This window comes from Oryctolagus cuniculus, chromosome 12, assembly GCF_964237555.1.
Source record: "Oryctolagus cuniculus chromosome 12, mOryCun1.1, whole genome shotgun sequence".
NCBI classification, from domain to species: domain Eukaryota; kingdom Metazoa; phylum Chordata; class Mammalia; order Lagomorpha; family Leporidae; genus Oryctolagus; species Oryctolagus cuniculus.
This window is the reverse complement of record NC_091443.1, coordinates 113,150,694-113,177,142: the sequence shown is the minus strand read 5'-3', so window position 1 is coordinate 113,177,142 and position 26,449 is coordinate 113,150,694. Positions and strand designations below refer to the sequence as shown.

Sequence of the window (26,449 nt, the reverse complement as noted above, 5' to 3'; positions counted from 1 at the left end):
TGCACTTCTGAAAGCCCCTGCTCCACATATAAAGCACATTAGCCTTAAAGGTCGCAAGGTCAGCTAGGGATTGCAACTATCCTCAGGCAGTGGGCTAGGAGGCAGGTGTGGGGGTTCACACATATCCCTGAGGGTAACAGTAACCAAAGCATGCTCACCTGCACACACCCCTCTGCACTATTCCATAGAAAAAGCCAGGTTCCAAATTGTCAGCCCAGGATGCTACCTCAGATAAAAGCCAGAGGTTAGCAAGGGTCAGTGGCTTTGGCTGCAAGCCAGGTGGTCACAGATTATTGTATCAAGGCCACTGAGAAACTGTCCTGGACTTCTTCCAGCACTCACTGAAAGACATGGGTGTGGTCAGGGGACAGGTGCTGCAGAGGGCAGTCCCAGATGGTGCATCTGGATGCTGTGGGAGGAAGGCTGTGGGAAGCCCAGCAGGCAAAGCAGTCAAGAGAAGGTAAACTGCAGAGGTGCACAGCCGTGAAACTCAGGACAATGAGTCTTCCGCACAGCAATGCACGACCATGCAGGTCTTTCCAGATGGGGATGGCCAGAGCCCATGTGAGAATGACTCACGCCAGGTACTAGTAGCTAGGACAATAAAAGCCAGGAGGTCAGGATCTGGCGAGTACACCAGCAAGTGGAAATCAGATGGGTAAAATGGGACGGGGAAGATGAATGACAAGATGGTTATCAGTCAAGGGAACAGCAATAGGTCTGGCCTTCATATTGAAGGTACTGGCATCTGGGGATGCCCAGGGGGGTGGCCAGCAAGAAAAGCAGAGAAGGGAATGCCTACCAAGCCCAGGAAGCTGGATGAGAACTGCGGACATTGCCGTAGCCACACCTCACCCTACAAACACAGACTTCTGATGGTACAGGCAGTCCCAGTCTCACATGCAAACAAGACTCTGGTTATCACGGCCTCAGAGGTCACTGGACATGAGCCTCTACCCTGACGAAGCACTCATCGTACTGGGTTGGATGTACAGCATATGCCTGATGTACGAATCATGTGATGCCCCTGGGGTCACACAGCTGGTCTGTACCAGAATAATGTGACAAAGAATCATGAAGAGACAAAAAATAAACAAACAAAACTCAGTCATTCCAAATAACTTAGCAAATTATGAAGATAACATTTTCTAGGTGGCTGTTGTGGACTGAAGGTTTGTTTATTCCCAAAAGTGAAATGTGACAGTAGAGCTCAGTAAGGGGAGGCTATGAACACAAACTGTCCAAAAGAGGGAATTTCAAGACTACACAGCCAGTCTGTGACTAGTTACTCCCTTCTGTCATTTCCTCTACATTTGAAGATGTGTGAATTTTGGCAAGTTTTTATTCACACTACACTTCCAAGGTGTCCCCTCTATTTCACTGACATCTGGCAATGTCTGATTTATGATATTCCCACAACATCTTCTGTCAATACATTGCCTGCTGAGGTGTGACTGGCCACAAAAGATGCTTCCATTCTTTCCATTCTATGTTTTCTCACCTGCGTGAGTTCTCTGATGTGTCCTGAAATGTATTCTCTTGCAAAAGACTTTGCCACATTCATTACATTCATAATGATTTCTCCCCTTTTGGACTCTTTGATGCTTAATGAGGTCTGTCTTCCGGTAAAAGGCTAATCCACACGTGCTACATGCATAAGGTCTTTCCCCTGTATGAGTTCGCTGATGTATTATGAGGTGGGACTTCCGGTAAAAGGGCTTTTTACAGGAACTACACACATAAGCTTTTTCCCCTGTGTGAGTTCTCTTATGTAAACTGAGGTCTCCCTTTCTGGAGAAGGTTTTCCCACATCCATCACATTTGTAAGGCTGTTCCCCTGTGTGTGTTCTCTGATGGAAAGTGAGGCCCCCCTTCTTGGAGAAAGCTTTTCCACATTCATTACATTTATAAGGATGTTCTCTTGTGAGAGTTCTCTGCTGGGATGTGAGGTCTCCATTCATGCACAAAGTCTTTCCACATGTATGAGGTTTTTCCCCTGTATGAAGTTTTTCATGTTTCCTCAGGCTTGACTGCCTGGAGAAGGTATTCCCACAAAAACTGCATTCAAAGGGTCGTTCTCCTGTGTGAGTTATCAAGTGTACACTGAGGGCTGCCTTATGAAAATAGGCTTTGCCACATTCATTACATTCATAAGGTTTTTCTACCATGTGGATTTTCTGGTGCAGAGCAAGTTGACACTTGTAGTAGTAGGATTTTGTACATCTTTTACATTCAAATGCTTTCTCACCTGTGTGAGAATTCTGATGTTGAATGAGGTATGACTTACAGGAGAAAGTTTTCTGGCATCCTTTACATTCATACGGCTTCTCACCTATGCACATTTGCTGATGGCTAGCAAGGTTAGAATTTCTGCTGAGAAGGTTCTTTGCTATCTGAGCTGTTTCTCCAACAATGAGAGATGACTTGTCACAGGCTTTCCCATATTTATGTTTACATGGGGTCTCTCTCATATGTGCCCTCTTTTGTGGAAACAGTGAGTCCCTGCTGAAGGCTTTCCACTGCCCATTATATTCCAAAGACTGCTGCAAAGTTTGATCCTTGTGATGCTGACTGAGGTTCTCACAGCATCTGAGTAAAGATTTCTCAGTTAAATCTTGGGCTTCAGGTTTCTCTGAAATATGCAGCTCATCAGGCTTGCCAGGGAAAAGCACCTTCTGATACACCTTTAATGCCTCAGACATTAAAGAATATTTTCTGTACTTCGTAGGTTTTGAAATATGATTTGAGCTTAAATTAAATATTTTTCTTAATTCAAATCCCTCCTTCATTGCTGAATTGCTGTTTGTGACTACACCTTGCCACAAATGTCTGTCTTGACTTTGCTTCCTCAATCCAGGCAGGTCATCCATTCTTTGGACAACTGAAATGAGAAAAAATTAACCACATCCACAAATCACAACTAAGCATTTCTTCTAAATGTTAAGAAGTTTCTTCTCTTACTGGTGACATAATATTTAAAAATATTAAAAAATCATAAATACGTAATTTTCTCTACAGTGAATGAAAAGAATTAATTACAGTAACAGATTTTATACTGTTAAATCATAATTCTTTTCAATGCTATATCTAAGGGTTTCTTTTAATACAAAGTAAGGGTTCAGTTAAAACATTTACCTACTGCCTAGGCATAGTATTAAGCTGAGAGATGTTCTTTCATCTTTTGTTTTTCCTGTTCTCTTTTCTTATAATAACTGTGTGTATATATTTTTTTTGCTTCTACGTTTTTGTTTATTGTTGAAGGTGGCAAAGCTGTCTTGGAGCTGTACATGCACCTACAGGACAGGCTCACTTATCTGTCCAAGCGGGAACATGGTTTAAAACCAAAATTTGTACCTGTGTTGGTCAAGTTAAGAGTCCTCCCAGTGGAATGACTAGAAGCTGTGAGGTTTTTCAAATATATAATCTCTTCCCCAAACTAGATGAAGACAGCTTCTTCCATATTCCTAAGTTAACTTTTTTTTTTTTTTTTTTTTGCTTCTCAGAACCTTAATGGGCACAGAAAAAGCTTTTATCAGCAATTCTGGGCTCCAACTCTATTCTGTTCTAAAGGATTTGGTTCTGCCATGAGGCAGGGCAAAACATCTTTGAACCATGGTTTTCTGACTACTTTGAAGATCAAAACCTCTGGCATTTCCCCTTCGTTTCCTGATACATACATTCCTTATTTATAATTCACTGCTGCAGGACACTGTTTACTCTGTTGGAGTTTCAGTTCTCTCCTCCCACAGAGAATCATGTCTCAAAATACATTTCTTGTATCTTAGTTTTTGAAGGATTTTAAAAAGAGAAACAGATAATGCTGACTTCAAACTCCACCAAAACCAAGGATGAGCCCTTCAAAAGGAAATGTTTGGTTCATCAGGCCTTGCAACCCAGCGTCTCGTGTTTCCCCTGCCAACTCCAGGAAGAGTCCTTTCAGGGTTCTTATGCTGGGTCTCGACTGGCCCCACAATTTCTGATGTCATGGTAAACAAGGCTTGATCTTGGCCCTCTTTTTTCAATTGCACACCCATTTCTGAGGAAACTTTCTCTGTATTACTTTAAATGCAAACTTCAAGCAATGATCTGCAAATTTTATTTCAAAGTGGGATGTACACTGTCTATTCTAGCACTTATACCTCATATGTACTACATGGCAAGTTTGGAAATCTGTCATCAAAAAATGCAAGTAACCCAAAATAAGTAGCATCTCCCTATAAAGCTGCCTTTCCTGAGGAACAGTCTTAGAACAGACCCCATTTTGTTCATTTTCTCATTCTAGAAAAACATCCTTCATGGCTCTTACCTCATTTCTCATGACAAAATATACCTGTTTAGGTTTTTGCTTTAAAGAGAATAAAAGTTCTGTAAAAGATGACATATTCGTTTCATTACTACAGCCTTCCCTATCACTAAAACAAGCACTGCCCATCAGCTGACCCATTAACAAGCAGTAAAAGAATGCAAGCATGAATACAAACCTGAAGGGGAACAAGGTACACACACGGAGAAAAGGACAACCAAGTTAGATAACGAATCTACCAAAGAAAAAAAGTTTATGCACTGGATTTTTGGTGAGGCTAAAAATATTCATCAGCAACCAAATAGAAGACAAAGACGGATGAACAAATCGCAGCTCTCTCTGGAGACTGCAGAGCGTGTGTGTGATGCCTGACACCAGCTGCTCTCAGGACCAGAGCTTGAGTGAAAACAGCTCCACATGGCCAAAATTTGCTGAACTGCCCTTGTCCCACATCCCCTCATCCCCTGCCCAGTGTTGCACTAACTGACCTGGGAGGCTCTGGTTTGGGGATTCTTCTGTGTTCCATGGCTCAGCTCCTTGCTCCAACTTAGAGATCACCTCAGGTTTGGTAAGGTAGTACCCTGTTAATGGGAAAAAATGTCAGACTTTGCTAAAGTGCTCAGCAGGTCTTTTGAAGAATGACAACAGTTTGGTTTCAGGAGCAGTACAATGAAAGAGGTTATATGAATCTTTTACTGAGGTATTTATAGTTGTATCCTTCACAGCCTGGAATCAACACATAGAGAGCAGTAAACCTTGCTTTTTTTTTTTTTTTTAAAGATTTATTTATTTATTTGAAAAGCAGAGTTACAGAGAGGCAGAGGCAGAGGGGGTGGTGTAGAGAGAGGTCTTCCATCTGCTGGTTCACTCCCCAGATGGCTGGAGCTGTGCCGATATGAAGCCAGGAGCTTCTTCTGGGTCTCCCACACAGGTGCAGAGGCCCAAGGACTTGAGCCACCTTCTACCGCTTTCCCAAGCCATTAGCAGAGAGCTAGATTGGAAGTGGAGCAGCTAGGACTGGAACCAGTACCCATACGAGATGCCGGCACCGCAGACAGTGGCTTTACCTAATACGCCACAGTGCCAGCCCCAAGAGCAGTAAACCTTATAAAATGTTCATTCCTGGGGCCAGTGCTGTGGTGTAGTGGGTAAAGCTGATGTCTGCAGTGCTGACATCACATGAGCGCCAGTTTGAGTCCTGGTTGCTCCACTTATGATCCCACTCACTGCTAATGCACACAGGAAAGCAACTGAAGATGGCTCAAGTCCTTGGGCCCCTCCACCCACGTGGGAGACCTGGATGGAGCTCCTGGCTTCTGGATGCAGCCTGGCCCAGCCCTGGCCACTGCAGCCATTCAGAGAGTAAACCAGTGGATGAAGCATCTTGCTCTCACTCTCCCTGTGTTTCTGTCTCTCCCTCTCTGTTACTCAGTCTTTCAAATAAATAAATATTTAAGTATAAAATAAAAGTAATTTAAAAAAAGGTTCATTCCTTTGTCAAAAAATAAACTGTCCTGATTGAGAGTTACTGGGGAATTTTGCTCACCCAAAGACAGCAGGTTGCTATAGATCTCCAGCATCACATCCCTGTACAGGGTCCTCTGAGTATTATCCAGTTTCTGCCACTCCTCCCAGGTGAAGTACACAGCCACATCCTCAAATGACAACAATACCTGTGACAACATATTCCAATTCAACACATCAGCATTAGGTCACAAGAACATAGAGTAGAGCTGGACTCCAATTCAGGTACTCCGATGTGGAGTACAGGTATCTTAAACACTTGGCCAAATGCCTGCCACTCCAGGAACCTTTGAAACCCTATGGCTTGCAAATAATGATAACTCACTATGGGAAATGTAACTATGTAAGCCAAATATTACTTATTATGTCAAATAATGGTCATCTCATGCACTTAAGGCTTTAGAAAAAGAGCCTGGATGGGGCCGGCGCTGTAGCGCAGCAGGTTAAAGTCCCAGTTTGCAGTGCTATCACCCCATATGGGTGCTGGTTCGAGTCCCAGCTGCTCCTCTTCTGATCCAGCTCTCTGCTATGGCCTGGGAAAGCAGTAGAAGATGGCCCAAGTGCTTGGGCCCCTGCACCCATGTGGGAGACCCGGAAGAAGCTCCTGGCTCCTGCCTTTAGATAGGCGCAGCTCCAGCCACTGCAGCCAACTGGGGAGTCAACCATCGGATGGAAGACTTCTCTCTATCTCTGCCTCTCCACTCTCTGTGTAACTCTTACTTTCAAATAAATAATAAATAATCTTAAAAAAAAAAAAAAGAAAAGAAAAAGAGGCTGGAAACAGTAATGTATCTTGGTTATTATTCACTGAATTTGATAAAGCATGCTGAACTAATGAAAAAGAAAGGCAGTTTACAAACAAAAAGGGGGAAGAGGAACAGGCATTCATCTTAGTAATTAAGACATGGGAGTGCCAATTCCCACCTCTGGCTCCTGACTCCAGCTTCTTGCTAACGTAGAGCCTGACGGGAACAGTGATGCTGCAAGTAATTGGGTCCCTGTGACCAATCCAGAAGATCTGGATTGAGTACCACTCCTGGCTTTCTCCCTAGCCCAACCCTAGTTGTGTGGTCATCTGGAATGTGACCCAGCAGATAAGAGCTGTCTTTCAAAAGAATTTGAAAAAAGAAAAAAAGAGGGACACAGAATTGGGAGATATGAGAAATTTAGGGTGAAGTACAGTTAGAAATCTCAAAGTATTTCTTGCTTTATCTTTCACTGCTTAAAGATAACAAGGTTGTTATCCTCTAGTTCTTACAGAAAAAAAAAACACAATGGGAAATACTTTGGGAAACAAAATCAGCTAACATTCAACCCCAAAATAACTAACAAATGAAGGTTATGATCATGAAAACCACTGTTAATACCTGTGTATGGATTAATTTGTCCCCCAATAACTTATTTCAATTGCTCAAAATGACCTACAGAAAAGATAAAGATGAGGTATTCTTAAACAAAACACATGATCTGAAAAAAGTACTTAACATAAAGGGAAAAACAGATAAAAGTCATGTGACAAAAAACCTAGAGCAAGCTGGAATCATAAAGATGTAACTCGGGGGTGGGTACTTGGTGCAGTGGTTAAGGTGGCACTTGGGATGAACAAATCCCAAACTGCAGTGCCTGGATTCAGATCCCAGCTCTGCTTACAATTCCAGTTTCCTGACAATGCATACCATGCCAGGCAGCAATTATGGCTCCACTATTAGTGCCCTTGACACTCATGTTGGGGACTGAGGTTGAGTTCTGGCTGAGCCTCAGTTGTTGTGAGCATCTGGGGGTGAACCAGTATTTGGAAGATGTTCTCAAAAGGACATAACTCTAAGATTTTTCAGAGTCATACTACCAAGGCACCAAAACAGACCTAAAAAGGACTGACAGTTTAATATGCAGCTGCTGTTTAAAAATATGGATCAGAAGAATGCCTCAAAGAGCAGGTCTTTGCCAATGAGTCCAATGTGAACGACGGGAAAGTGAGGATATTTCAGAGGGCAGAGGACACTGCCTTAGAAAGCAAACCATTAAGGGGAAACCAGGTTGCAGAATCAAGGCCACATCAAAGAACTTGTGACTCATCCTAAAGTTAGAGGTCACAGACAACCTATACATCCAGGATTTCAAGATCACACCAATGTCATGACATGAGCACCTGGCTCCACCCGCTGCATCACTTTTCAAATAGAAGGCTTACTGTGATTGTCCTACTTATGCCCTATCCTACTACATTACACACTGCATACAGAAAAGGTGAATCACTTGTCATCTTAGCTCACTAGCCTTAGACCAAGAGAAGCAATAGATGAATAGAGAGGACCTTAAGATATGCAGTGTGGGATCAACTTGAGATACACGTGGGAGGAGGGGAATTCCACTATGAAACCACTGCCCACTCACTTTCAGTGCTATTTCTTGTGAGAGAATCACATATCCCCACTCATCCCAGAAAATCTTAGGCAAGACAGATGACTAGCCAAATGTCCACAGTAGTGATCTGTGTCACTTCAAAGAAGGGCTCACATTTGGCTCATACCCTCTTTTTACTGCAGTCACAATAACCAGCAATGTTCTAGCAAAGGCCATTCCATCAGCCTGAGATCAGGTACATTTGATGGCCCATAGAGGTTGGGGTTTGTTACTAAAGTATATTCTCACTCACAACCTCAAATCTCCTGAGAAATACAGAAAAGGAACATTAATAAGAGAAGATGATCTTAGTAGGGAGAAAGAATTACAAGTCTGTAGGGTGGATCCATGGACTTTTCCATAAATGTACTGAAAAACTAGACAGGCAGAATAAAGTTAATATTAAATTCATAGTATAGACAAAGTACATAATAATTGGAAAGCTACATGGAGTGGTTTGGTTATACTTTAATGTTAGGGAACACCATTTTAACACCATTCGATACCCAGAAGTGGTGCAGTCACTGTGGAAGACAGTAAGGAGATAACTCAGAAAGATGAAACTCGATCTACCATATGACCCAGCCATCCCACTCCTGGGAATTTATCCAAGGGAAATGAAATCAGCATATGAAAGTTCTCCATACCCCATGTTCATTGCAGCTCAATTCACAATAGCTAAGATATGGAATCAACCCAGATGTCCATCAGCTGATGACTGGATAAAGAAATTAGTTACCTACACACTATGGTATACTATTCAGTGGTTTTAAAAAAAAGAAATTTGTTCTTTTGCAACAAAATGGATTCAACTGGAAACCACTATACTTAGTGAAATAAGCCAGTCCCAAAAACACAAATACCATGTATTTTCCCTGATCTGTGGCAACTAAGAAAAGAATCTAAAATGTAATGTATTAGAATGAAATTGACATTTTGAGATTTGATGATTGTTTAGTCCTTGTCTCTACTGTTGAGGAAGAGTGATTTTCTTCATACTATTTGTTGAACTCTTGTTGTAGGGTTAATCTTTTTTTATTTTTATTTATTTATTTATTTTTGACAGGCAGAGTGGACAGTGAGAGAGAGAGACAGAGAGAAATGTCTTCCTTTACCATTGGTTCACTCCCCAATGGCCGCTGTGGCTGGCGCACCACGCTGATCTGAAGCCAGTAGCCAGGTGCTTCTCTTGGTCTCCCATGCGAGCGCAGGGCCCAAGGACCTGGGGCCATCCTCCACTGCACTCCCGGGACACAGCAGAGAGCTGAACAGGAAGAGGAGTGACCGGGACAGACTCCGGCGCCCTGACCAAGACTAGAACCCGGTGTGCCGGTGCTGCAGGCCGAGGATTACCCTATTGAGCTGCAGTACTGGCCCTAGGGTTAATCTTATGAGCACAAAGTAAACTGAAAATAGATATTTGTAAAAATTAAAAGTCGGAATAGGAGAGGGAGGAGGAAGAAGGGTGGGAGCATGGCAGGGGGGAGGGGAGGGTAGGAAGTATTCCTAAATGTGTATATGTGAAATACATGAAATTTGCATATTTTAAATAAAAAAAAGTTCATAATATGAAAAAATCTGAATATATAACTAAAAGCTTCTTATGCCATAAACAAACACAAAACGAAGTCAAAAGAAAATCACATGTCACATCACAAAAAGTTTACATTTAGAACAATTAGCTAATAGGAATTAGTAATCCTAAGAAAAAATTATGGAAATAATCAGTATCCTAAGGGGAAAATAGGGCTTTCCAAACATCCATCTTTAAAAGCATGAAGGCCAGCGCCACGGCTCAACAGGCTAATCCTCCGCCTAGCGGCGCCGGCACACCAGTTTCTAGTCCCAGTTGGGGCGCCGGATTCTGTCCTGGTTGCCCCTCTTCCAGTCCAGCTCTCTACTATGGCCCAGGAGTGCAGTGGAGGATGGTCCAAGTGCTTGGGCCCTGCACCCCATGGGAGACCAGGAGAAGCACCTGGCTTCTGGTTTCAGATCAGCGCAGTGCGCCGGCCGCAGCGGCCACTTGAGGGGTGAACCAACGGTAAAGGAAGACCTTTCTCTCTGTCTCTCTCTCACTGTTCACTCTCCCGGGCCACAGCAGAGAGCTGGCCTGGAAGAGGGGCAACCAGGACAGAATCCGGAGCCCCAACCGGGACTAGAACCCGGTGTGCCAGCGCCGCTAGGCGGAGGATTAGCCTGTTGAGCCGCGGCGCCAGCCAAGCTATGTGGTATTAACATAATCACTGCATGTGCTGGAGACTAAGGCACTCACATTATGGTCAGCAATATCTGTCTGGCCAGACCCCAGTAAAAGCTCTGAAATCAGGCTCAGATGAGATTCTCTGTCAGTATTCTGCAGATATTGTCATACATTGTTGGGACAAACAGGTAATGTCAACAGGACTACACTGAACTAAAACAGCTGGAAGCTGGTGCTGGATAACTCAAAGGTCCTGCCCTATGCAACTCATCCCCAGGCTGATTTCAGTGAATTCTTTCACAGAAATACACTGTAATTGTGAATACAAAGACTTTTCTACGTTAATTCTCTCAGGAATTACTGAACCGAAACTTGCTGCTAGTACCAGAAGAATCATGACTTGCGGACATCTAAATTGGAACATCTGAACCTCAAGTAGAAGAAAAAGACAATTATACCAAAGCATACCATGATCAAATAGCAAAAAAAAATACAGAAATTTTTTTTTAAAAATTTAAATCTAAAAAAAAAATAGAATAAGCAAATAAAAATATGAGTAAAGTACATACGAAAACCAGAAGTGGATAACTGTGAGAGTGAACTTATTTTTCTCTTATTTTCAGTCTCTTTAAGCCGGCGCCGTGGCTCAATAGGCTAATCCTCCACCTTGCGGCGCCGGCACACCGGGTTCTAGTCCCGGTTGGGGCGCCGGATTCTGTCCCGGTCGCCCCTCTTCCAGGCCAGCTCTCTGCTATGGCCAGGGAGTGCAGTGGAGGATGGCCCAGGTGCTTGGGCCCTGCACCCCATGGGAGACCAGGAAAAAGCACCTGGCTCCTGGCTCCTGCCAGGATCAGCACGGTGCGCCGGCTGCAGCGGCGGCCATTGGAGGGTGAACCAACGGCAAAGGAAGACCTTTCTCTCTCTGTCTCTCTCTCTCTCACTGTCCACTCTGCCTGTCAAAAAAAAAAAAAAAAAAAAAAAAAAAAAAAAAAAAAAATCACTGGGTGTTTGAATCCAGACAGCAACAATATTGAAAGGTATGACAATCATGGTATGGAAGTTGGAAACAGATAAATAGAAGTAGACTACTACTAAGTTATTATTTTACATGAATAGGTACAGTACTACTTGAAGGTAGATCATAAGTAAAGATGAATACTGGGAACCATAAAACAACCATTAAAAAGTTACAATAACAAAAAATTCTGATAGGCCATATAAAAACAGGAAGTTAGTTAAATCTGGAATGCAAGCCATAATTTACTTGTTTCTGTTTTAACTCCTATAGAAGAAAAACTACTTTTACGGTTGAAAAATAAGACTGAAGAAATGTGAAGTAATATTCCATGGTAAAAAACTATGGATAAGAATATGAGAGATTAAGAAGAAAAATTTTATAATATAACCATGAATATACTAAGGTAATGACAAAGTATTTGATCAGATGAACCCTCTAAAAGAAAAAAAATGTTTGAAATATGAACAAAATTTATAGTACCACCATCTGAAAACCTAGAAAGAAATCAGAATAAAAGGCTAAACATAAATTTTTGGCATTGTAGCAGAGGACATCCCCTATTTTGAACACAGATCAAAGAAGTAAAAGCTGCATCTCTACTGGCTCAAGTTGTCAGAGCATAAACTAACAACAGAAACTGGAGGAGGAGTGTTGAAGAGGAAAACAAAAGAATCTAAGAGATTCAATCTGCATATGAAACCCAGCAAAACCCTGAACTGACTACTAACAGGTGTGGGAAACCTCAGAGGGACCAATGACAAAGCAGCTAATGGAAGCTGCAAAGTGACAAACTGACCAAGGATCACTGCATGGAATACTGTGGGAGTCTCAAGTCCAAGGCTGGCCCCTGACCAGCAGGGGCCAGTACAGACACTCCCCAACAAGGCAAACGGGAAAGGTAAGGTCGACGGGTCAAGCACACCACAGCAAGCACCCATGAGTTCTGTCAAAGCGGGAACCGCTCTACTGAGGAAGCGTACAGGCTTTTAAAGCTTATGAAGGACATGCGCAGTAGGGGCGCCAATCAGAGAAAAGGTCACACAGGCACGGGTGGACCACGCACAGGGGCACCTTAAGTAAAGTATAGGGATCATGCACTGTCCATGTGTCCGGAACTAAAGCAGACCTATCCCTGCCAGCGGTCTGATCTTACGTAGCTTAACCACGGCAGCTGCAAACACACACCTCAAACATCAGCTAGGCACCATATTGTAATGGAGATTTTAGGCAACACCTAACAGAATACAGTTTGAAAGTTTAATCTAGCCTGTTATCTTCTAGAACCAAAATCACTCTTCTGAGAAAAAAAACAAACAGCCACACTCTGTGCAACATGCGATTTATAATATGCTGGAGAGAATTAACAAACATTGCATATGTAAAAAGAGAACAACATGACTCACACTCAAAGGGAAAAAAAAAACACTAGATTAAAAAAAAAAAGTTAACGTATATGTTTTAGGTAGCAGACAACATGGCTAAGCTATCTCTAAATATTTTTAAACACATAAACAGATGATGTGTTTAAAATAATGTGTCACAGGGCCAGCACTGTGACATGGTAGGCTAGACCTCCACCTGCAAAACCAGCTGGCTGCTCTTCTTTGGAATCCAGTTCTCTGCTGTTGAGTCAAATTTCCCAATCAATGCACAAGGCACAGTCGCGGATGCAAAAGCAGAGGTTTATTTGTTACCAGCCTGCTGGGAACACAGCCTTTCAGCAGTGCACAGGCAAAGGCCCTCTCGTTTGCATAAGAGAGGTTTTTATAGCCTCACACTTATAAGGGTGCAGGTCATCTCCTACGTAGGTTCCCTTCTTACTCTCTATATGGCAAGGTATTGGGACCTAACATGTTCATTGGTTCATTTAAACGTAAAGACTATATACATTATGTGGCGGGAAGGCCACACAAAGGAGATGGCACAGGGAAGAACTGGCGGGAAGCATCAGGCCATAAATCCCAGGGGAGCTGCTGGAGGACAGGAGGTCATAAATTCCAGGGGAGCATAGCAGGCAAGCAAGCAGCCAGAGTACAGAAGAGAGACTGGCACAGGGACTCCAATCCCTACACTGCCTCTGGCCTGGGAAAACAGCCGAAGATGCCCCAAGTGCTTGGGTCCCTGCACCAGTGTGGGAGACCTAAAGGAAGCTCCTGGCTCCTAGCTTCGGTTTGGCTCAGTTCCGGCTGGTGCGGTCATTTGCGGAGTGAACCAGCAGATGGAAGACCTCTCTATCTCTTCCCCTCTCTGTCTGTAGCTCTATCTCTTAAATGAATAAATAAAACCTTTGAAAAAAAATAATAATGTGTCAGGACAGGTATTTAAACCAGCAGCAAAGAGACTTGATAAGGTGTTCACAACCCATAGTACTGGGTTCAAAAGGGTGTTGAACATGTGATCTAGAAGCCAAGGAACAAGTACACATGTGATACAGGATAAGGCAAGCAGCTAGACTAGGGTCAGGAACTGGAAGCCACACTTCCCCTTCCGATTTCATTCTATCTGCCCACCTGACAATCAAATGAGCCCTTCCCCAGGATATACCTGGGACCTGGGGGTGACACCATGTAACCACTATCCTTTCTAAGTTCATAAGAAGTCTGGCAAAGAGGAGAGGGTGTACATGCATGTGCTCGCGTGCACTCTCTCTTCATGTGGATCCAGAGTAACAGGGTATGGAATTCTCTCTCTCTTTTCCCATCCTGGTCCACTCTCCCTGAACAATGCCATGTGTGTGTGTTTTCCTCACCTTTTGAATCAACTTCATCTCACGCTGCACGTTGTATTTGTGCCAGTACTTAGAATGCATCAAACCAGAGGGCCCAATCAGCCAAGGAGAACTGCAGAGTGGGATGAACAGGGGACCAGATGGAATACCTGGATAAACTGTATTAAAGAGAAGAGATGTAGAGGAATTCATGGAAAAGAAATCATCAGGGTTAGAACTCCCATACATAACTACTCATTTACAGTAGTTACAAACATAGAAGATTCAAGTAGTGTAAAGGCTAGAGGATTCTAATGAAGTTATCAGTAAACTTTTGTAGTGCTGAATTAAGACTATACTGCCCAAGGCCAGCACCACAGCTCCCTAGGCTAATCCTCCACCTGCAGCGCCGGTACCCCAGGTTCTAGTGCCGGTTGGGGCACTGGGTTCTGTCCCGGTTGCTCCTCTTCCAGTCCAGCTCTCTGCTGTGGCCCGGGAGTGCAGTGGAGGATGGCGCAAGTGCTTGAGCCCTGCACCCACATGGGATACCAGGAGGAAGCACCTGGCTCCGGTCTTCGGATCGGCACAGTGCTGGCCGTAGTGGTCATTTGGGGGGATGAACCAACGGAAGGAAGACCTTTCTCTCTGCCTCTCTCTCTCACTGTCTAAGTCTGCCTGTAAAAAAAAAAAAAAAAAAAAGACTACACTGCCCAGGCAAATGGAACAATTTGCATGAGAGATAGAGAGATAGATATAATTTCTGACCATCTGTGGGACCAACTGCATACACAGAGAAGCTGAGAGAAATGTATGGAAAGTAAGTTAAGGTCAGTAGACTCTCTCCTCCATACATTACTGATTCTATCCAAAAGCTATCCAAAACCAAATCATTTTAGCAAGTTCATAGAAACTTTATTAACTGACTTGTGTTTTAGCAGTTTGTAACCATTATCACTGAAGGATGCAGTGTTTATTTCCAGGTTGATAATAAAACACTGCCCACTACACCATCTATGTGACCAACAAGGACACTTCATAGCCCATGAAAATTTATCATGCTCTCTTTTTAGGGTCAGTTTGAATCACACAGCAAATTTGTCTTTTCCCATACTATCAGAAAGATCAGAGACCAATCTGTACCTAATTGAGATGGTCCTAAGGCTTAGAACCATTTCAACTTTCTTTATATCTCTCTGATGCAGTATTTTATTTCTACTTTTCCATTCTCATTAATGAACACTCATAGAGCATATAAAATACAGTATAAAACAAGGTGAGGGATAAATACTGACTTACTGGAGATGTATTCATTTTGTTGTTTTTGAAAACATGGACAGAACTCGAGAATTTTATCTGGAAAAGAAGATAAATGGAGGAGATTGTGAAAGAAATGCCCTGGCTTGCTCCTAGGTTCCATTGTGAAAAGCATGATGATGACAGAAGTCAAAACGGATGTACTAGCTGGGGAAAAAAAACACAAAAAGCACCCTCTGCTGGGAAATACTACTTTACATATGAGAAAGAGCAAGAAAGAGTTCATTTAAAGAGCATGCACAGTTCTACTAACTGGTAGAAATAAAACACCTGATTATCATTAGCTGCATGAAAACATTTGCTATTGATTTTGTAAAAATTAATTTTACTAAGAAATCATCTAAAATTTTAAGGATGGCTATTCAAATTAAAGGATAAAACATTATACTGACAAAAAATTTACCTTGTAGAAAAATACATGGCTGGTATTAACTATTTTCTTATTTCTGTAGATGTACCACATGAGACTCCTTATTAGTGTCACCACTAGATATCTCTTTCTTTAAAATACCTAAATTTCATAAAAAGCATGCATCTTGTTAACATCGCATTTTCAGAAATGCATAGAAAAGGTACACATAATATTTATTTACTGTAGTATACTCTTCCAGTAATGGTTCCAAATGACACATCTCCTTGTCCAGGGGTGGGGAACATTTTTTTTTTCTGTCAAGGGCTATCGATATTTAGAGCATCATGTGCAGAACACACATAATTATCAACTTAAAATTAACGTGCTGTAGAACTACTGATTTTCAAGTCCTGCCTATAGTTGCCTCGGCAGGGCCAGACCAAGTGACTTCACAGGCCACACATTCCCCACCTCTGAGTAGTCCCTCCACATAATGACCCTTGGCTTTGTCTCCTAACTTGCAACCAGACATCAGTAATGCAACATCAGTAAATGTGATACACAGTTTTAAAAAGTATTTGTCTACTGGAGTTTGCCTTCTTAAAGTACTGTTATCTGAGGCCGGCCCTGTGGTGCAACGGGTTAACACCCTGGCCTGAAGCTCTGGCATCCCATATGGCTGCCAGTTCAAGTCCCAGCTGCTCCACTTCCTATTCAGCTCTCTGCTATGGCCTGGGAAAGCAGTAGAAGATGGCCGAAGTCCTTGGGCCCCTGCACCCATGTGGGAAACCCAGAAGAAGCCCCTGGCTCCTGGCTTCGGATCAGCACAGCTCTGGTCGTTGTGGCCAATTGGGGAGTGAACCATTGGATGGAGGACCTCTCTCTCTGCCTCTCCTCTCTGTGTAACTCTTTCAAATAAATAAATAAATCTTTTAAAAAAAAAAGTACTGTTATCTTTGTTAGCAGCTTATTGAAGACACAGGGCCTAGCTAAAAGCTGACATAATGCACCAGATACTTATGTGAATGAAGTCATCCTCAAGTAATCAGCCTCAGTCAACAGATGCCTGATCTGTGCCTTTGCCATGAACACTGGCACAGGAACTGCCCAGCTGAGCCCAAGATGCTAACTCAGAATCACAAATAAGTATGGGCATGTGGTGTACCAGTTAAGACGTCACTTGGGATCCCTGCATCCCATATCAGAGAGCCAACAAAGCTTCATATCAAATGTCGTTTTCATAGACCCTATAAATGTAAACCAGATGGATCTCCTGCTGGCACTCTGAGAGACTATGGGAATTACACAAAGAAACTGGAGATCATAAGACTATGTTTTAAAATTTTACTTGTATGTGGGCACTGTAGTTTTTTTTAAGATTCATTTATTTATTTAAAGGCAGTTACACAGAGAGGAGAGACAGAGGGAGATTTTCCATCTACCAGTTAACACTCCAGTGGCTGCAAAAGACAGACATGGGGGCTGGTGCTGTGGTGCAGCAGATTAAAGCCCTGGCCTAAAGCGCCAGCATCCCATATGGGCGCTGGTTCAAGTCCCGGCTGCTCCTCTTCCGATCCAGCACCCTCCTATGGCCTGGGAAAGCAGTAGTAAGATGGCCCAAGTGGTTGGGCCCCTGCACCCATATAGGAGATCCAGAAGAAGCTCCTGGCTCCTGGCTTCAGATCGGCCCAGCTCCAGCCATTGCGGCCATTGGGGAAGTGAACCAGCAGATGGAAGACCTCTCTCTCCCTGTCTCTACACTGTAACTCTGTCAAATCAAATAAATAAACTAAACCTTAAAAAAAAAAAAAAAAAAAAAAAAAAAAAAAAAAAAAAAAGCTAGGGATGGGCCAGGCTGAAGCCAGGAGTGTAGAGCTTCATCCCGGTCAACCACATTTATGCCCAAACACTTGGGTCTTGTTGTGCTGCTCTCCCAGTTGCATTAGCAGGAAGCTGGAGAGGTGGAATAGTTGGGACTTGAATCAGTACCCACATGCGATGCTGGCATTATATGCGGCACCTTAACCAGCCAACTTACAACACCAGCCCTTCATATGTCTTATTTATAAGAAATTTGAGGCCAGTGTAGCAGCTCACTAGGCTAATCCCCCGCCTGCGCCAGTACCCCGGGTTCTAGTCCCAGTTGGGGCGCCGGATTCTGTCCCGGTTGCTCCTCTTCCAGTACAGCTCTCTGCTGTGGCCCAGGAAGGCAGTGGAGGATGGCCCAAGTGCTTGAGCCCTGCATCCGCATGGGAGACCAGGAGGAAGCACCTGGCTCCTGGCTTCGGATCGGCGCAGCGCTCCGGCCATAGTGGCCACTTGGGGGTGAACCAATGGAAGGAAGACCTTTCTCTCTGTCTCTCTCTCTCTCACTAACTCTGCCTGTCAAAAAAAAAAAATTTTTTTTGTTAGCAGGGAAGGTATAATTCATTATAACTTTTCCATTTTATTTTTAAAGGCTTATTTATTTGAAAGGCAAAGTGACAGAGAGACAGAGATCCTCCATATGCCAGTTCACTTCCAAAGCTGGGGATGGGCCAGACCAAGGACAAGCACCCAAAACTTCATTTGGGTTTCACATATGGGTAGCAAGGACTTAATTATTTGGACTGGCATCAGCTGCCTTCCCAGAAACTAGCAAGAAGCCGGTCCAGAAGCTCAGATGCTAGTAATCACATCAGAACTCCCATATGGGATGAAGGCATTCAATGCACTTACTCTGCTGTACCACAACCCCTACTTCAATTTTCCCATTTTCATGAATTAGAAATGAGTTCACTATAATTTGTTGTAGCATTTACAGTACTCAAGAAAAGACTACTGATATAAAGTGGGAATATAATATGTATTTCAAACCTTTTGGCTCACAAAATCTGCAGAAAGTGCCTGGGGAGGAAATGATAGGCATGTTTATAGTATAGTCTTCTAAAATGGTGTTTGTTCTACATTGACTACAGTCACTAAAATTGATGTTAAAAACATCAAAAGTCAGGATGCCTGATATCTACAAATCACGTGAACCCAGGCAACTGATTTATTCCCTGAAGTTCAGTTTGCTTCTTTTCAAGTAAAAGGACCCTGGAAAATCATTCCTGAGCTACCAGGAAGAACTGTCAGGTCAGAAGGAGCACCGGTGTATCTCTAAATACTAAATCTGGTGGTACACTAGGACTAAGAGAGCTCTGGTCTGGGAAACAATGAGTAGAAAGAGGTAAAGGGGGTGTGTACGGGAGCAGAGTAGACAACATGTTCTCACCGATGACAGATTATCCCTCTGCAGTCTATAGCTTCAAGACTCTCTGAGTACCACATTCTAGGTTCCTGCATATTCTTCTCAGCTCACTTACGTCTCCCTGCTGAAAGCTCATGCAAATCTTTCAGTATCACCCTGTCTCCAGCAGCTTATGGGTGCGCTAAGAGAGCACCACTCACATCTCGCTCACTCTGGAAGTAGGATAAATAATTGCTTAGCCCAGGCAAAGCCAGGAGCCTCATCTTTCTGGCAGTTTTTAGCTCTGCACTGAAGCACTAGAGAGAGGGTTCAGGACAGAGAGGGACTCTCTCAAGTGCAATGCTGTTCACAGATCTCTTCAGACAGCTTAAGAACAACTTCATTCCACAAGAAACGGGACCATCACCCACTCCAACAACCTCCTTCGTGGAATTCACTGTTCGGGTAACCCAGGAGGGACCCACCAGCAGCCCCTGCTGAAGAGGCAACACGGGAAACACCACACATACAACTGCTCCCTAGTGGCACTGGCTCTGCACACATTCCACACTGATGGCTGAGAACCTGGGGATCTTGCACCAGTATTAATGCGCTCATTTTACACACGGGTCAGAGATGGGCTCCATCAGCGCTCGAGCGGAAAGGTGCACTCCCACAGCACATCTCACAGTCCTCGCCAGCTCACCACTCCCGCCTGGGCGCAGCTCCCGCACACGTGGAGGCACACGCCGGCCGTCCGGCTATGCACGTTCTCCGGCCAAGACTACCGAGAGTCCCCTCCCCGAGCACGACCTCAGAATTCCGACCTCAGTGTCGCCTTTCAGAGATGCTCAGGTGCCCTGCTCGCACCAGTGCCTGCGGCCCCGTCACCGAAACTTCTGCTCTCACCAAGAAGAGCACCCGTCCCGCTCACAGGCTCCCCCGAGGCCCGCGGAACCCCTCTTTCACTCCCTCGCAGACCATCAGGAATGCGGGCAAGCCCCGCACCCTGCAGAGCCAAGGGGAGACAGCAAAGCAGATGCAGAATTTGCAGGAGGAAGATGGCGAGAATGGGCGGGGCAGCACTTGGGCAGAAGGAAACGGAAGAGCCCCTGGATCCTGTGCGAGAGGTGCCAGAGGGGAGCGAAACTACATCTCCCACAAGCCGCTGGGCCCTCTCAGCCTACCTACTCACCGACTTTCCGATTCCGGTGCTTTTTCCCTGATTTTCACTGATTCCGGTACTTTCCGTGTATTCCGAAATGGCCTGGGGTTAGCCGTCACAAAACACCGGAGTAAGGGAAAAGGTTTATTGGGGAACACCCAGCTGGCTGGAGGGAAGGGGCGAAGAGGGAAAAGGAGAGTAAGAGAGAAAGAGAAGAGGGGGAGTGAGAGAGGAGAGGAGGCTAGAGAGAGTGAGCAGGCGGGAAGAGAGAAGCCAAGAGAGCAGGAGAGAAGCCGAAAGAGAGCCCAGAGAGCAGGGAGCAGAGCCAAGAGAGCACGTGTTCTGGAACAGGCCCTTTTAAAACTTTGCCCCCGGGCGGGCGGGCAGGGCAGGAGCAGTGAATCCCGTTAGGATGGGGGTGGAACTTGACAACAGAGGTTGGGCCATGTGGTCACCTGGCTAAAACTGCCCAGTTTCCTAACACCTGGACCGTGTGAAATCTGCATGGAATGCTGACTGTTGATTGCTTGGACAGGTTCATGTTTGAAAGAAACGTGCTATTTGACTGAGGGTGGAGCATTTGATAACTATCGCTATTTTCTGTTAGTTCTGATAACTGTGGTTATACAATCCATGTCTGCTTATAACAGATGCTTACCAAAACATAGGAAAATAACAATGACTAGTGTTACTTTAAAAAACTTAAGAAGCGAATACTCCCATGGAATTCAATTCTAATTCTTTAAAAAAAATCTTGAACCCTGCTTCTAAAATAATTTGTGAGACATCAGTGGATCATATTCCATATTTGGAAAAACTAGTGTTTACCTCAGAATAAAACTGCTGGGGTAAAAGTGTGGGTGCACTCTAAACTCACCGTGTAAGTTAAAAAAAAATCTGCTGCCAGTATTTGCTTACTAAGGAACTCCTTAAATCTGTCCATCTACTATTTAACAAATTCTCACTGAATTTCTGAAAGCTGAACTTGAAATTCATCTTCCCTTTTTAGGTTTCTGCTACAAAAGAGGCAATGAAGTCACCACTCCTATCCAAATGGGGATGGGCATGACTCCTGTCAGGGTCGAAGTGGGCTGCCTGACAGCATGATGGGAATACTGACTCTTCGCTTGTGACCAATGCCTAGTTTTCTCTATGCTTAAGATATAATTTTGGCTGTTCAGGTTCCTGTATTTTTTCTGGCCCTGCAATTGTCTTTCATTGACTTTATTCAACAAACCTCAATCATAAGCATCCCAGTAAAGGCACCTCCAACTCTGACCATAGAAACAATTGTACCTTGAATACATAGATCTCTGAGTCATATTCCTTGAAATAGAAAATAAACTTGTGGGGCTGGCACTATGGTGTAGCTGGTAAGGCCGCTGCCTGCAGTGCCAGCATCCTATGTGGGCACAAGTTCGCATCCTGGCTGCTCCACTTCCGATCTAGCTCTCTTTTATGGCCTGGGAAAACAGTAGAAGATGGCCCAAGTGGTTGGGCCCCTGCACCCATATGGGAGATCCAGAGGAGGCTCCTGGCTTCAGATTGGTCCAGCTCCAGCCATTGCGGCCTATCGGGGAGTGAACCAGTGGATGGAGGACCTCTTTCTGCCTCTCCTCTCTCTGTGTAACTCTGACTTTCAAAATAAAAATAAATAAATCTTAAAAAAAAAGGAAAGAAACTTGTAGGAATCAAAGAAAACACTGGTACCAAGAAAAATGGTGGGTTTTCAGGTTTGTTCCAAGGAATGGTTGGACTTCTACTGATGATCACATACTACGGTAAGTAGTTGTTCATAGCACTGGTGATGTGGAAAGACCATACCCATTGTCACATGAGAAGCAACTCATTTCCTCCCACTCCTTCTTAGCCATACTTATCTGTAATGATAGGAGTTAGCAATTTTGAGTACCTGGCCAGGAACATGAGTTCAAATACATAACTTGTACTGAATGTAGAGGAATAAATACAAGGGAATAATGTCTGGAGACTGGAATTGACTAATTCCAAATCCCATGAGGATTATGAACATGTTATTTTTCTACTCATCACTAATGAAAATTTGAAGTCATGCACCTGTGATATTGATCATGCTTTGTTGTGTTTTAATTTAATTAATACATTTATTTAAAAAAAAAGATATTACAGGGGCCAGTGCTGTGGCATAGAAGGCTAAGCCTCCATCTGCAGCACCAGCATCCCATATGGGCACCAGTCCATGAACCAGCTGCTCCTCTTCCAATCCAGCTCTCTACCTATGGCCTTGGGAAAGCAGTGGAAGATTGTTGCTATGGATTCATTCTTAAAGGAGGAGCATGGTGGGGGCAAAAGGTGCGGAGTCACCACACAGCCCCCGGGAGTCAGGTGAAAGTGAACCAGAGGCAGCAGCCCACAGACTCGTTTATTTCAGTTTGTTTCAGCAGCTTAAATAGCCAAGGCAGCCAATGCAGTCAAGGGGCGGTCTATGCCCTAACCAATCACAGCCTGTTGTCAGGCAGTATCCAAAGCCATCCAATCACTGCCTGTTTCCAGGCAGGCTCTGTTGCCAGGTGGGTTTCGAAGCCATTCCTGAGTAACTGACGCTCACTTGCCAGTGGCCATCTTGGCATGGCCTTCTCATTCCACCACAGTACTTGGGCCATTGCACCCACCTGGGAGACCTGGGGGAAGCTCCTGGCTCCTGGCTTCAGTTGGGCCATTTGAGGAGTGAACCAGTGTATGGAAGACCTTTCTCTGTCTTTCCCTCTCTGTTTATGGCTCTATCTCTCAAATAAATAAATATCTTTTTTTAAAAAAAAGGTTATACAGATAGGATTAATGTCAATTTCCTCACAATCCCCTCAGGACCTGCCTCCTGAGTTAATTACTGTTCCATGCATTGCTGTCCATATCTACATAAAAATACAGATTATATCATACAGAAAGGAAGTTACATTATATATGGATTTGAACTTGGGATACCTACCATATAAAATGTTGCATACAAAATTAGAAATAATTCAATATATACTTTAATCAGGAATCATAACTTCATTAAATAGATTTATAGAGATACAAATATAAATCACTTATCATGGCAATTAATTCATTAATATGTAGAATTCAATGCATCAATCACCACTATCAATTTTTTAGATTTGTATTAGCTCAAAAAGAAACTCACAACCCTTTATCTATTTCCTCCCTATCCCCCATGAATCCAACTCTAATAAAGAAATCTACTCTGTTTCTACAGATTTTCCTACTACAAACATTACATATAATGGATGATGGGGTACAAGTGTTCTCAGCTGCATCGTGTCCAGCTGTAGCATCCACTGCACAAGTGAGGTGTGGGCTCTATCTTTCAGCTGCATTAAGTTGGAACAATCTTGGTAGTAGGCAACTGATGGCCAAAGAATAAATGCTGATGTCTTAACACACCAGGGAAATTACCCTGCCTGCCTCCAAGATGGCAGCTGCCAGAAGAGAGACTCCTTCGTTGGCTCTAGTAGTCTGGAGTGGAGTCTCCAATTCACTGAGTTAAGAAGGGATAGGAAGGGAGAAAATCTGGATTGAAATACCACCAGGTCTCCATTCTCTTACTGAATCTTGGTAGAGTTTCTTCAGAAAATATTTCTTCATGGGGCTGGCATTGTCGAGTCGCCAGTGAAGCTGCTCAGCTGCCACTGACACCCGTATGTGTGTAAGTTTGAGTCCCAGGTGCTCCCTTTTCAATCCAGCTCCATGCTAATGTTCCTGGGAAAGCAACAAAAGATGGCCCAAATCCTTGAGTCCCTGCCACCAACTGGAAGACCCAGATGGAGTTTCAGGCTCCAGGTTTCAGCCCGACTCAGACCCAGCCACTGCGGAAATCTGGGCAATGAACCAATGGATGGAAGATCTCTGTCTCACTCTGTCTCACCCTGTTTGTAACTCTGCCTTTAAAACAAACAAACAAACATTTAAAAAAAAAAAAAAGGCATTTCTTTAGCTTTAAGTCCTTGGGAATATTTCCAGAGAATAAGTAGTTGGCTTTTTGTTTTGTTTTAAAATAATAATTTCCAAAAAAAATTTTTTTAGATTTATTTTATTTATTTGAAAGGCAGAGAGAAGCAGAGAGAAGCAGAGAGAGAGAGAGAGAGAGAGAGAGAGGTCTTCAATCTGCTGGTTCACTCCTCAAATGGCTGCAATGGCCGGAGCTGAACCAATCCCAGCCAGGAGCCAGAAACTTTTTCTGAGCCTCCCATGTGGGTACAGGGACCCAAGCACTTGGGTGATCTTCTGCTGCTTTCCCAGGCACGTTAGCAGGGAGCTGGATTGGAAGTGGAGCAGCCAGGACTTGAACCAGCCACCCACATGGGATACCAGCATTGCAGGCTGGGCCATTAACCCACTGCACCACAGCGCCGGCCCCAATTTCCAAAAAATTTTGAATGTAGATATGTAGAGATGTTCTCATGGCCATGCCAGAAGTGTTCTCTAGGGATCATGCAATTCTGATACTTGCATTAACAGTGACTTGTGAATGATGCATGTAATTGCCACACATAATGATGGCATAATGTGACATAAATGATGTCACATAGTGATGACAAAATGGCAGTCAAAAGAATTCAATTCAGTCAGCTTTGATATTCTGTGAATCAGTCACATTATCATTTATGTTCTCGGGAAGATTTGCCGATGCTAAGATGACCTGTGTCATTATAAAATTTCTCTTTTAACTCCTGTAGCTATCATCCCCATGCCAATTAAGTTGGTAAAATTAGTTAAGTGTTGAAAAACACAATGGAAAATAAATTAGAAAACCTATTGGATACTAAGAAAGATTGTCAAGAAACTGAAAATAATCACAATAATTCACTATGCAGTTAATTAAATAGATGGTTCTCAGGAAAAAAAAAAAAAAGAAGAAGTCTTAGATACAATTGAAACTGCTCATCCCCTACAAAACAACTGTTGGACCTAGCAGTTTGACATGGCATATACACCAATCATACTTTTAACACACTTAACAACTCCACCATGATATTGTTGGAAGTCCCAGGAACTTCAGATTTGTTTTCTTGGTTAATGTTATAAAAATGGGAAAGTTAGTTATAGGCTGGCTTACAAAGACTTCTATTTCTTTTCTTCCATTCATCCTCATAAGAAAATACTTTTCTACTATATGTAATCCCTACTCAACTTAATTCCTATTCTCTGAAATTCTTCCCTACTATTCAAATATCATAAATAATCAAGTTAAAAAAGCAATGTCAAAAATCAATGTCAGGACATCAGATGGTACATTGGAACAGAGTTTTAAAATACGTTAAAATATGTTCTTGGGAGGCCCAGTACCGTGACTCACTTGGTTAATCCTCTGCCTTGCAGCACCAGCATCTCATATGGGTGCCAGGTTCTAGTCCCAGTTGCTCCTCTTCCAGTCCAGCTCTCTGCTGTGGCCCAGGAGTGCAGTGGAGGATGGCCCAAGTGCTTGGGCCCTGCACCCGCATGGGAGACCGGGAGGAAGCACCTGGCTCCTGGCTTCAGATCGGTGCAGCGCTGGCCATGGTGGCCATTTCGGGAGTGAACCAACGGAAGGAAGACCTTTCTCTCTGTCTCTCTCTCACTATCTATAACTCTACCTGTCAAATATTAAAAAAAAATCCTAAAATATGTTCTTGAGTACATTCCCCTTCTTGAGCAGCCATATAAGACTCCACCCAAAGCCATCTTCCTTATGGGACTTGCTTACCTTACACTCCCACCCTATCACCCTATGTCCAGGTACATGAAAGGCCAGTCATAGTCCCTATGCTAAAGAGACCACAGAAATCATTCAAGTTTACCAATCCTAAACCTGAATCCATAATAAAGTGCATGCCTACAGCTCATCCATCTCTGTTTCATGACCAACACAGAGCTTCCCTGAATGGCTTCCCAGACCTGTTCTTCATTCCCAGGGAACTGTGAGTACAAAAAAACTGGAAACACCTTTCTGGGCTATCTCCCTCCCTTCCAAAGTAATTGGCAGTGCTGGGATTTGAATGCAGGCAGCTTGGCTTAAGAGTTCTTCTTCTGGGGCCGGCGCTGTGGTATAGCAGGTAAAGCTGCCACCTGCAGTGCCAGCATCCCATATGGGCACCAGTTCGAGTCCTAGCTGCTCCACTTCCGATCTAGCTCTCTTCTGTAGCCTGGGAAAGCAGTGGAGGATGGCCCAAGTCCTTGGGCCCCTGCACCCACATGGGAGACCCAGAAGAAGCTCCTGGCTCCTGGCTTTGGATC

The 26,449-nt window shown here is 43.7% G+C and overlaps 1 protein-coding gene across 13 annotated transcripts in view; it reads right to left on the bottom strand.

Annotated features, from left to right (window-relative positions):
• Positions 1-1,157: 1,157 nt before the first annotated feature.
• Positions 1,158-26,449, bottom strand: part of LOC103346024 (zinc finger protein 717) — a 27,778-nt gene continuing 2,486 nt past the window's right edge. Inside the window, exons 1-7 of one of the 13 annotated variants that reach the window (XM_051828860.2) lie at positions 19,860-20,126; positions 15,873-15,980; positions 15,448-15,508; positions 14,198-14,334; positions 5,850-5,976; positions 4,792-4,884; positions 1,158-2,881 (exon numbers count right to left, since the gene is read on the bottom strand). In XM_051828860.2, the coding sequence (XP_051684820.2) occupies positions 1,488-2,881; positions 4,792-4,884; positions 5,850-5,976; positions 14,198-14,334; positions 15,448-15,508; positions 15,873-15,932 (1,872 nt within the window). In that variant the 5' untranslated portion in view covers positions 15,933-15,980; positions 19,860-20,126 and the 3' untranslated portion in view covers positions 1,158-1,487. Of the gene's footprint in view, positions 2,882-4,791; positions 4,885-5,849; positions 5,977-14,197; positions 14,335-15,447; positions 15,509-15,872; positions 15,981-19,859; positions 20,131-20,227; positions 20,525-26,449 lie in introns of those variants that run through there. The other 12 variants (XM_070054796.1, XM_051828859.2, XM_051828868.2 and 9 more) reach the window with 12 other exon arrangements.